The sequence below is a fragment of the Geotrypetes seraphini genome, chromosome 11, assembly GCF_902459505.1.
Source record: "Geotrypetes seraphini chromosome 11, aGeoSer1.1, whole genome shotgun sequence".
NCBI classification, from domain to species: domain Eukaryota; kingdom Metazoa; phylum Chordata; class Amphibia; order Gymnophiona; family Dermophiidae; genus Geotrypetes; species Geotrypetes seraphini.
Window position 1 is genome coordinate 25,927,744 of NC_047094.1, and position 12,489 is coordinate 25,940,232.

Genomic DNA, 12,489 nt, shown 5'->3' on the forward strand with positions numbered 1-12,489 from the left:
CCTCCCCCCCCACATGATCCGCCATCCCCCCCGCACCCATCCACCCGAACACATCGCTTACCTCCCATCTGGCACCCAGCACCAACGCACAGGACATGCCGGTGCCTGAAGATCTGTCGTCCTTTTTGCTGGGCCTTTAGCATCTGCGCATGCTCAAGGACTTCGAGTTCCCGCTGTCTCCGAGATTCTCGAGATATCCGAGAATCTTGGAGAGAGCGGGAACTCGAAGGCCTTGAGCATGCGCAGATGCTCAAGGCCCAGCAAAAAGGATGACAGATTTTTGAGCACCGGCACCAACATGTCCTGTGAGTTGGTGCCGGGTGCCAGATGGGGGTAAGCGATGTGTTCGGGTGGGTGGATGGGTGCGGGGGGATGTCAGATTGCGGCGGGAGGGGGGGGCAATGCGAACAGGGGGGGGCCGGATCGCGGGGGAGGTGCTCGTACATCGAGGCAAGCTTGGTTTCCGAGGCGCTGATTATGCAAATGTTTTGCTCGTCTTGCAAAACACTCGCAAACCGGTGCACTCGTAAACCGAGGTACCACTGTATTTGTTTCATAATTATTCAAAATGTTTTCTCTTCTAGGCAGTTTAAGCTGTTGAGGTTAATACCTACTTTATTAGATCAAATCATAAAATATATTAACTTATACTGACCTTTATTTCTGCACAATTTAAACCAGAAATAGTACAAACATGAAGGCTTTGGATGTATATACAGTATATTAAACATTTTATAAATATGTATTTTTCTGCTATTAAAAAATCATTTTCAGACAAATGTTGCATAATGTCAACATATAACATTTCATATTTAAATCATACTACCAAATTGGTTATTTTGGAAATCTAGTCAGGGGGTGTCATTAACCAGTGTTCTGGTTCAAGCCCTCATGCACATGGTCTTGTTTCAGATCCCTCAAGCAGCAAGGAAAACCAGCTGTTATTATTGTATGATAATCCTGGCTAGGCAAACACAGCACCAAGAATTGTCCATCCCTGTATGTGTTCCAGAAATGGGGCAAACAAAATAATAGAATGAACGTTCATAAAATCAAATACCATGTTCTTCCCATCACACAAGAGCTGGGACCCACTGCTTTTTTCATAATGTCTTAACTTATCTAAAAGTCTTATTTTTCCTGGTTATAACTAACTGGAGTTTGTCCCAGCTCTTTCCAGTTGCTTATGAAAGAGCAAATTTGCTCCTGCACATTCTAAAAAGTGGCTAAAATCATTGTCTCAGAAGCAGAGGTCTATTTTTTAGGCATTTGGTAGAAAAGACCCTATACACAAGAGTCAGCAAAAAACATACTCCAGCTAGTGAATATTTATAGCTGAAGGAGAGCTTTGTGGTGTTTGACATGATATACACTGTTCCTTGTCCTGAAATAAGTTCCTTAAAGCTTTCTGCACCGCATCTGGTATGTGATCAGTTATCATCTTAGAACTGATTAATATACTGCTGAACTTGGTTTCCTTGGACCATTTGGCACTGTATGTGACATCAGGAAACCAGAACCTGCAAGAAGGAAACAACTAGTCAGGTTATGGATTCTTGCAGAGTTAAAACCAGATTTGTCCTTTTTTTAAAAAATACTAAAGATCTTATACTAATCCCTTTCAAGTCAAGAAGAATGGTTCAACCACGTTTTCTGCCTTTGGTAAGATTAATATTCTTACATTTGGAACAAAGGAAAAAGGGTGCAGACCTTATGAATCAGTAGCAAGTGCATCATCTACAAATCCACTATGCAGTCACTGACCTTTATCATATGACAGATAAAAGCTAGGCTTTAGTAAGACATTTACCTTCCTGTTCGGCTCTCTTCTACAATATGGATGATCCTCCCAGGAAGGTATAGAAGAGGATACCGAGAAGGTGAATATGATGGAGAAACGTCAAAAAGAGTATTATATGTAGAAGGTGATTGAGTCAAACATGCTTCAGCTAAAAGGGGCTGGGAAAGAGCAGCCTGGTTCTGGCTATCCAGTTCTCTTGAGAAGTCATCAGGACTGCCTCCAAACACCTCATACCAGCAACCCCGCAGCAGGATCTGATACTGTCCACAAAGCAAGGAAAGAAAAGCTTCATTGGAGAGCTGTATAAAGTGATTTATGTTTACCTCTGTGATTCATAGTAAAGAAAGCAATGGCAAATATTATGCTACATTCATACCCAATCTTATTAATTGTCCAAGACTGCTTACAACAAATCAATAAAACACAAACTCCAGCAAGCCTGTCTTTAAATATTTATTTTAAAAAAAATTTATCAACCGCCTGTATATAGGCGGCATTACAATAATAACATGTACCACACTCTCCAGTCCTGATATGATCATGTTTCAAGTTTAAAAAAAAACCACAAAAACCCAAAAAGCAAGCTCTGCTTCAGGGAAATCCGCTTACAGTTACCAACCTTCCATCAGTCGATGATAACTGCAACCAGTGGGACTGAACCATGAACTTGATTTGATGTTATTGTTGTGAACACAACGAGGAACTGGTTTTGTTTTCTTTGAATTGCATGGGCATCATTGTTTCAGGGCTTCTCAACCAGTTCCCAGGGAACACCAAGTCCCATTGTGTTTTTCAGGATATCCATATGTATGGGATATGATTTACATACCATGCCTATTCATTGTTGACACCCAGAAAACATGATGGACTTTGGTGTGGCCAGAGGACTGGGTTGAGAAGGCCTGGTCTATTTGAACTCAATTGCCCGTGTGGGGTTGTATTAATTATGCCATTTTGTTTCACATAAGAGTTAGCATGAAAGCAGCATTTGTTTTGAGAACTACGTATTAATGAAAGTTGGTTGGTAGCTGAAAGTGGATTTCCCTGGAGGCAGAATTTTTTTTGCTTGAAACGTGATACAGTCCTAAAAGACAAGGTTTAAGATTGCTGAGACAAAAGCAGATTTGTTTTTGACGACCATCTATTAATGAAAGCGGGCTAGTGACTGAAAGAGTATGGTGCTGGCCTCTGAACTAAACTTCTTCAGAGAAATGCATTTATTATTTGAAGAAAAAAAAAAAAAAGATTGCTGGCATTTTGTGTTTTGAAAATGACTTATGCACATGGATATTTTCACATGTGAATTATTTGATTCTCTATAATTAGAACTGTTGATGAGCTTATATTTAAGACAAATTGTAGTTCACTATTTTATGATGGTCTGTTATAATAAATATTTTCTGTTACATTAGTCATTTTTATTGGGTTATTTTGGTATTGACGGGCATTACCTGTGTCAATGAACTCCCAAGTGATTATCAAGGAAATATTCTGACAGGTTCATAGTATGGTGTACAGAATAATGGTAGAAAAAACCACTTAGAAATAGATCTTGCCAAAGTATTCACTAAACCCTGTGCTGCGGCTGGAGGGCATCCAAAAATGCGCAATTGTCTATGCAATATGCATGCGTGCATGCCTCCATCACGTCAACATCTGCACATGTGTGAAGGCCCTCCAGACAGGGCCCTGAGCCACCAGTGTTTTTTTTGGGGGGTAGGTTGGCATGCTACAACAAGAGAGGCATGTAGAGAAGAAGAGGCGCCGGCACCAGCCGACTTTGAGAGGCACGTTCTGTAGCAGTCAGCTGGCGCCAGCACCTCTCCTTGCCGGCATCTCACAGCATACCTGGAACCTGCCACAGCACCGTTTGCAATACCCTGGTCTAATAGAACCAATAGCTTGACAACTTTCATTCTACTGAAACTAGCCTGTGGGTTAGCGCTTGCGTTCTAACAAGAGACAAGTATATCCAGTAAAGATGGCATCTTCAGACTAACTCAGCTAAAGTTGAGTACCGCACAAGTTGAGAGACTTTAATGAATGCCCCAGGATTACCAGGTCCATTCGTTGGCATGACTTTAGGATCCTAAATGCATAATACTAATGGTGAAATTGGATTTTACCTGCTACTTTATTTTCCTTGTATCTTGCTAGACAAGGCCAGACACGCGAGTTGTGCTTCCTAACCAGCAGATGGATGTCATAGGTATAAAGATTGGTCAGATCTAGAAATATCAAGTATACTTTTGCCAAAGCTGAGGCTCAAACCACTGATCATACACTAAACAAATCTTAACAAGCAAAACCCATCACGCAAGACAGCCTCCAATCCTCTGCTAGCATAGCCAGGAGACTAGAACTTGCTCCCTGAATAAAAAGATTGTTGATAGCCTGCAGAGACTTCCTGGGCAGGTTCCTGTCTGATCTAGCAAGACTGAAGGAAAGGAAATTAGCAGATAAGACCAAATTACCTTCCTCATTAATTTACTAAGCTAATTCAGACAAGCAGGATTAACCTTAAGCTTCAATGTCCAGGTTGGGAGGAAGACAAGAGCCTCCTAAGGACAGCCCTTCCATAGGTACTATCTACCTCGGCCTGGATATCCAACCTGTAATGTTTAACAGAAGAATGTAGAAAAATCAACTTGAATTGAAGAAAATAAAAAAATTTGTTCAAACAAATAATTATATAGACCAGAGAATAAATTTGATAACCAGACCTCAAATACCCAAGGCACTACTTAAATAATCTTTCATGCCCTTACTGGGGTGGTAAATTCATCATTGGTCTTGGTACTCAAATACCAAGGCACTACTTACCAAGACCAATGATGAATTTACCACCCCAGTAAGGGCATGAAAGATTATTTAAGTAGTGCCTTGGGTATTTGAGATCTGGTTATCAAATTTGACTTGATATCAATTTATTCTCTGGTCTATATAACAGAAGAATGTACATAAGAACATAAGAACTGCCATCTCCGGATCAGACCCATGGTCCATCAAGTCCGGCGATCCGCACACGCGGAGGCCCAGTCAGGTATATACCTGATGTAGTTTTAGTCACCCATATCCCTCTATGCCTCTCATAAGGAGATGTGCATCTAATTTGCCTTTGAATCCCAGCACAGTGGATTCCTTGATAACCTCCTTTGGGAGAGCATTCCAGCCATATATCCTCTGGGGTGACTATGATAACCTCTTCCTAGGATATTTGTCAAGCCCTTGTGGAGTATGCTTGAAGCCCATGCAGACTTTGTATGGGTCAAAAGATGTGCCGTTCCAATACCCTCTTTAATCCACTGTGAGAGAAAGCTTAGAAGTCATTTCCCCTTTCCAGAAACTACTGTGTAGGACAAATTCAAGCACTGCAGGAACATCCAAAGAATGCAGTGCATTGTGGCTGTCCTGATCCTCCCTAGAGAAGGCTAAAAGGCAGACTGATTAAGGTAGAAAAAAAGGGACCATCTAGGCAAAAAAAGAGATGGCATCATGCATAAAGAAATGGAGACTACTGGAAAGAAGACAGGGATCCGTGCAACAGAGGGCCTGCAACTCTGACATGTGCTTGGCTGAGCAGACACTTCCACTTAAGATGGCGCTATTTATCACTGCAGTTTAATAGTTGGGAATCAAAACTAAAATCTCAACTATATCACCCGACCTCCAGAATGTTTTACACTCCTACCAGTGTGCTTACAAATTTTCAACATGCACTTGTGATATATTAAATACGAATGTGGCCTCAGGTACACCTCCTCCACTCTTGATAATAATTTATGTCCAATGAGAATACCAGTGTTTCAGTCACTGAAAGCCAGTTGTCTCTGCCTCCATTTGCTGGCTGGGAACACAACCCACTTGCCTTTAGTGATCTAGGAGGAGGAGGAAGAAATCCTATTTTGACATGTCATTCAGGAGACAACACCTATGGTTGCAGAGAGCCCCTTATACCATGAGGTGACATTGGTGCTGGTTCTGGACCAGCTCAGAGAGAACAGTGAGCCCTTCTGAGCTACCAACACTAATACTGCAGTATTCAAGCCCTGTGTATAAAATTAAACCAAATAATGTGATAAATAGGCACAGTAACAGAGTATGCTTCCTTTTTTACAAAGTATTTTGCCTTACAAGAAATGGATTTCCTTACTTTAGGCTTATTGCAGTTGACAATCAGCCTTAATATTCTGTTCTTCAAGTCTTCCATATTAGGCATGCTCAGCCTGTTAAATAAACAAATCAATGTAAAGAAAGTGTTTCTAGTTTCCCACTGTAGAATATTGTCTATAAAACGTATAATTCAAACCTCCTTATCCTTACCTTGGAACAAGATCCTTTCCAACAATGACAGTCACTATGAAGTCCTTGGAGTAATCGGCAAGGCATTTGCTATGAAGCAAAACGTAATACTTTAGGATTTATTATTTAGTAGGATTTAACTTGCCCCTTTTTCAGCAGTAGCTTTTAGTTTCCATCAAAATAAAAATAGCTACTGTCCAAAACCGATATCAAATTCAGTCTGGCAATAGTGTCATGAAGAAGCCCCCAAGGTTGATTCTCAACCCCTTTTTCTGGTTACCGAGTTGGCCAGGGATGTTAGGGAGGCAGCCTTTACCACCCCTCATGAAATAGAGGCCTGAAGGAGTCCCAGCCGTTTCCACAACAGCAGCTGGCCTTGAGGCAAGAAATCTCTCAAAAATGGGAGGATACAGAGAAGACATTCCTAACTGTGACTAAGTCCTGGTTGTCACTAAGCTGCTCGCCCAAAATCAGCATGGAGGGGGGAGAACTGGCAGCAAAAGAGTAAAAACAAAGCCAAGTCAATTTTCATTCCAGCAAAATTAAATTTGCACCAATATATATAATTTTTATATTAAAATAATTCTTGATACACAATTGCAGTCTGAAAAAAACTAGGATGCTTAAAAAGAGAAAAATTATAAACGGTTATACCTGGAATGTTTTAAATATGAAAATGTTGCATGGCAAGTCAAGGTGTGCTGCTCTAAAACAGATAAAGTATGTCTTACCTGATAATTTTCTTTCCTTTAGTCCTACCAAACCACACTAGTACCTGTAGGTTATAACTGTTGACCAACAAATGGGAAGATGGTTTTGGAGGATTGGGACCCCATCTCTGGCCCTAGAAACCCTGAAAAAAATACCCCTCATTTTCCCCTTAGGGAATAATAGGCTGTACTCACTGTGCTGTTCTGGTGATTGCCTGTCAGCTTTCCTGCAGTCTGACTGAATGGAGAAGACTTTCTGCCTCAAAACTGTTCTAGAAGGAATCCCAAACTGAAGATCTTTTGTGGCTTGACAGGGGGAAATAAAAATACAGCCAGCTTACTGAACCTGCAAGGGATTAACATAGGGACCCCACAGCCTGCACTTAAGCCTTTAATAAATTAGAAGGCAAGCTTGCTCCCAGGGGAATGGACCCCAAGCTTCCAGTATGCACCATGCAGGCTGGCTCAGCAGGTATACCAAGGGGTTGCCCTGCAAGCTGCAGACCGCCCTTAGGGAGTCTGCATTTTTTCCCAGACATAGTTACCCCATGTGGGGGACATCTGAGCACCAATGCCTCACGAATCAGATGAAAACCCCTGAAAATAACAAAACCGAACAGAGCAGATCAGAACATACCATCTCAATTTGCTTTCAGAAGGAAAAACTGAAGAGGGCACACTATACTACACTAGTAAAAGAGGAGGGACTGAAAGATGTGATGTACATCTTTTTGCAAGCAACTCGCAACCAGGGGATATTCACCTAGAGTACAGACTCCTATGTCTTTTCAACTGAACAAGAATATACCCTTGAAGAGCCACCCTCCAGGAGTAACTAGAGAAGCTGAATCCTTGACTTAACACTCCAGGAGAAATTGAACACTCTTGCAGAGTCAAGAAGGCCCGAGGATGCAGGAGAAAATTCTAAAACTCCTGAAGAGAATTCTGAAGGACGTGAGGAAGGATAACATAGATAAATCAGGATAAAAGAAAATTGTTCTCACATTTGCCAAAACCCATCCAAAACATGCCAAGAAGCAATGGAACACACAAGATCAATTCCCAGGGTCCAATTAGCTCAAAATGTTATGAAGCTGAATCTTTTCTTGGTGATGGAAAAATAATGGAAAGGACAGTGAATTTCCTAGAATCTAATGGGTTACAAGATCCAAGACAATATGGTTTTACTAAAGGTAAATCTTGCCAAACGAGTCCAATTGAATTCTCTGACAGGGGTGGGTGAAAGAACCACGAAAGCTTCCTATATTCAACGCTTCACGGTCCAAAAGGACCAGAAAACAGATTAATCAGCCAGCATAAGCCCAAAGGAATTGAACCTACAGCCCCTGGCGCAGAGACCGCTTGTCTGTTCTGCTTTAAGGCCGAGTTGAAGAAAGGGCAATGCTAATGCTAATGTGATGTTCTTGCTGCAAATACAGGAAGGAGTGGTGGGGAGGTAGACTCAGTTCTGAATGTTACCTTACAGAAATTAAAATCTCCTCTGCTTCATCCAGAATTATAAAAATTACCCCCCCCCCCCCATGCTCAACTGGAAATCAGATTTCCATCAGTTTAAAGAACGAGAGGGCATTCGGAAAAGTTAAAAGGAGACAGATTCAAAACCAATGCTAGGAAGTTTTTCTTTATCCAATGGGTGGTGGACACCTGGAATGTGCTTCCAGAGGGCATGATAGGACAGAGTACGGTATTAGGATTCAAGAAGGGATTGGACAATTTTCTGAAGGAAAAGGGGATAGAGGAGTATAGATAGAGGACTATTACACAGGTCCTGGACCTGTTGGGCCGCCGCGTGAGCGGACTGCTGGGCACGATGGACCTCTGGTCTGACCCAGCAGAGGCACTTCAAAAAAAAATTAAAAAATAAAGAGCCAGCCTCACATAAGCACTTCTCCATTCTTCAGAGGCACCTCAACCTGAGGACAAAATCCCTCCTGGGGAACATGAGGGATTTGAGAATATTTTGGGGAATACTTAAGTCTCATTCACTTACAGCTCTTCCTTAAATGTTGAGCAGAAGCTTAGTTTAACCTAACCAGAATAAACTGGTTGAGTAGTATGAACAATATACTGGAGACAGAAATACTGAGCATTTTAAGGCTGCACGGTGCTCTTAAAAAGGGCAAATCACACAAAACTACTTGTTTCTCTATTTCCGTCTGCTGCTTGATGAACATAACCCACAAATTCTGAACTGGTCTGGTATGGATGCTAAGATTTGTCCAGCAAATGCCCTGCAGGCTAACATTTCTTCACAATATCTGTGATGATTCTTCCAACATTAAGATTCCCAAGTCGCTTTTGAAAAAGACCCTGCGTCTCTCTATTTTTTTCTTGGTCCTTTAAACTTGCTGTAAACTGAATTTTGAAGCAATAAGTGAACCTTTCTTAGATTAGCATGCGACTCTCAATCACTATAGCTTAGTTACCATTTTTATCAAGTCTAAGCTTTATTAAATAGTAAATAAGAAGGAATATAAAACACCCACTAACGACCTATCCTAGCTCTTTCTAGTAGTTTCAATTCATGTGCTACATAAGGCATAGCACAGAACTTTATTAAAGGCATCATTAGCAATTTTAGGGATTAGTTGTCAGTTAGATAGATTGTGAGCCCACCGGGACAGACAGGGAAAATGCTTGAGTACCTGAATGTAAAAACCGCTTAGATATCCTTGATAGGCGGTATATAAAAAATCCTAATAAATATAAACATAATAATAATAAAATAAATTGACAAAATTAACTTCCAGCATGTGCCTCCCACACAGATGTGATTAATCTGTCAGTGGAAGCCTACTCTACATTAGACTGGTAAATCTGGCTTTCTACAGCACAAAACAAAAATCCCTTTCTAGGCAAGTGATGCTTGCCAACCAAAAGTTTTATTGTTTCAAATTTGTTTATTATTCCACAATAATGCAGATACGAAAAAAAAGAGCAAAATACTGGAATATCAAACAACAAATCCTCCTCCCACTACTACTAATTATTTCTAGAGCGCTACCAGACGTACGCAGCGCTGTACAAGTCACAAAGAAGACAGCCCCTGCTCGAAAGAGCTTACAATCTAAACAGACAAGACAAACAGGATGTCATGGATACAGTTAAGGGGAACGGTTAATCTGCTGGCTGGGTTGGAGGGAAGAGGGGAGAAAGGTTACGGATTGAAGGCTATATCAAAAAGGTGGCTTTTCAGTCTGCTTTTAAACAAGGGAAGGGAAAGGGCTTGGCAGACAAACTCGGGTAATTTATTCCAGGCACAGGGGGCACCTAGATGAAAGGAACGAAGTCTGTAATTGGCAGTGGAGGAGAAGGGTAAAGCTAAGAGCAACTTATCTGAGGAATAGAGTTCTCTCCCACTTGAAAACCTTCCCATCCACCAAGAAGTGTCTAATGCAAATATCAACTTCGCAAGAGTATGACCTCCCACTATAATGTTAAAAACCCATCCCCATCCAGAAGAGTTTTAATTTGTTCCCTAGGAGTGTGCGAGATTTTACTTTTACCTTAGTAAGCCTCCTGGAGGAGAAAATGCATAGCACCTCAATGTCGGAAAAGAATTCTTCAGCAATATGGCTAGAATAGAGGCAGCTCCAGCTCCCAGGCTGTGGCCTACTATAACTAGTTTGTATTCCTGAGAAGAAATGTGAAAAAGATCCAGTCACAGTAAACAGAGACTCGCACACAAGGATCACCAATGAAGCCTACTTGGGCTCTTGCAGCAGCTTTAAACAACAAGCTAGTTTTTATAACTTACTGGAGCAATGGTGAAAGCTTGGTTTAATAGGCCATCATTTACTAGTCTTCCATAAATGTAACTCGCAGCTTGTGATATCCCCTGAAACACAGGTTTGTTTTATTAACGTTAGCACTTGTGTTATAGTAGCACAACAAACAGAATAAGCAGCTTCAGGTAGGCCTACTCAACTGGTACCCCTCTCGGTGAACACACACCTATACAATTTTTTACTTGACTTAGGGGATGATGCAATGAAGTGTGCTATGCTTTAGACAGGTTAGACTTTAGTGCAGAATTTTGGAGGGCCCACAACGTAAAAAGCACAGTTACTTACCGTAACAGGTGTTATCCAGGGACAGCAGGCAGATATTCTTGACTGATGGGTGATGGCACCGACGGAGCCCCGGTACGGACAATTTTAGAGTGATTGCACTTTAAGAACTTAGAAAGTTCTAGTTAGGCTGCACCGCGCGTGCGCGAGTGCCTTCCCGCCCGACGAAGGCGCGTGGTCCCCAGTTAGGATAAGCCAGCTAAGAAGCCAACCCGGGGAGGTGGGAGGGACGCAAGAATATCTGCCTGCTGTCCCTGGATAACACCTGTTACGGTAAGTAACTGTGCTTTATCCCAGGACAAGCAGGCAGCATATTCTTGACTGATGGATGACCTCCAAGCTAACAAAAAGAGGGATGGAGGGAAGGTTGGCCATTAGGAAAACAAATTTTGTAAAATAGATTGGCCGAAGTGTCCATCCCGTCTGGAGAATGCATCCAGACAATAGTGAGATGTAAAAGTATGAACTGAGGACCAAGTAGCAGCCTTGCAGATTTCCTCAATGGAAGTGGAACGGAGGAAAGCTACAGACGCTGCCATAGCTCTAACCTTGTGGCCCGTGACAGAACCTTCCAGTGTCAGGCCCGACTGAGCATAACAGAATGAAACGCAAGCAGCAAGCCAATTGGATAGGGTGCGTTTAGATACAGGATGACCCAACTTGTTAGGATCAAAGGACAAAAACAGTTGAGGAGATGATCTGTGAGGTTTGGTGAGTTCAAGATAGTAAGCCAGAGCACGTTTACAGTCCAAGGTATGCAAAGCCTGTTCACCTGGATGAGAATGAGGCTTTGGAAAAAATACAGGTAGGACAATGGACTGATTAAGATGAAAGTCAGACACAACCTTAGGGAGAAACTTTGGATGTGTACGGAGGACCACCTTATCATGGTGAAAAACAGTGAAAGGTGGATCGGCCACTAGTGCATGGAGCTCACTGACCCTCCTGGCAGAAGTGAGAGCTATAAGGAAGACCACTTTCCAAGTAAGAAATTTGAAATGCGTTGTGGCCAAAGGTTCAAAAGGAGGCTTCATTAAAGCAGAAAGAACCACATTGAGATCCCAGACTACAGGAGGGGGCTTAAGAGGTGGTTTCACATTGAAAAGGCCCCTCATGAACCTAGAAACCAAAGGATGAGCCGAGAGGGGTTTTCCATGAATTGGCTCATGAAAGGCAGCAATGGCACTAAGATGAACTCTGATGGAAGTAGATTTGAGACCAGAGTCAGACAAGGAAAGAAGATAGTCCAACACCATTTCCACTGCCAGAGACAAGGGATTATGGTGATGTAAGAGGCACCAGGAAGAAAACCGAGACCACTTCTGTTGATAACACTGAAGCGTGGCCGGTTTCCTGGAAGCATCAATGATAGAACGGACAGGTTGGGAAAGGAGTGAGTGAGCCGAAGTCAGCCCGAGAGATACCAAGCTGTCAGGTGCAGAGACTGTAAGTTGGGATGCAATAGAGTCTGCTGATGCTGAGTAAGCAGTGAAGGAAACAGTGGAAGAAGTATGGGTTCCCTGGAACTGAGTTGAAGTAGAAGGGAGAACCAATGTTGCCTGGGCCACTGTGGAGCGATGAGAAT

General features: G+C 42.1%; 1 protein-coding gene across 2 annotated transcripts in view; it reads right to left on the reverse strand.

Moving 5' to 3' along the window:
- Positions 1 to 597: 597 nt before the first annotated feature.
- Positions 598 to 12,489, reverse strand: part of DAGLB (diacylglycerol lipase beta) — a 61,496-nt gene continuing 49,604 nt past the window's right edge. For both annotated transcript variants that reach the window (XM_033963722.1, XM_033963721.1), the window contains 6 exons: positions 10,592 to 10,672; positions 10,341 to 10,468; positions 6,125 to 6,193; positions 5,955 to 6,027; positions 1,811 to 2,061; positions 598 to 1,520 (listed from right to left, as the gene is read on the reverse strand). In XM_033963722.1, the coding sequence (XP_033819613.1) occupies positions 1,319 to 1,520; positions 1,811 to 2,061; positions 5,955 to 6,027; positions 6,125 to 6,193; positions 10,341 to 10,468; positions 10,592 to 10,672 (804 nt within the window). In that variant the 3' untranslated portion in view covers positions 598 to 1,318. The remainder of the gene's footprint in view (positions 1,521 to 1,810; positions 2,062 to 5,954; positions 6,028 to 6,124; positions 6,194 to 10,340; positions 10,469 to 10,591; positions 10,673 to 12,489) is intronic.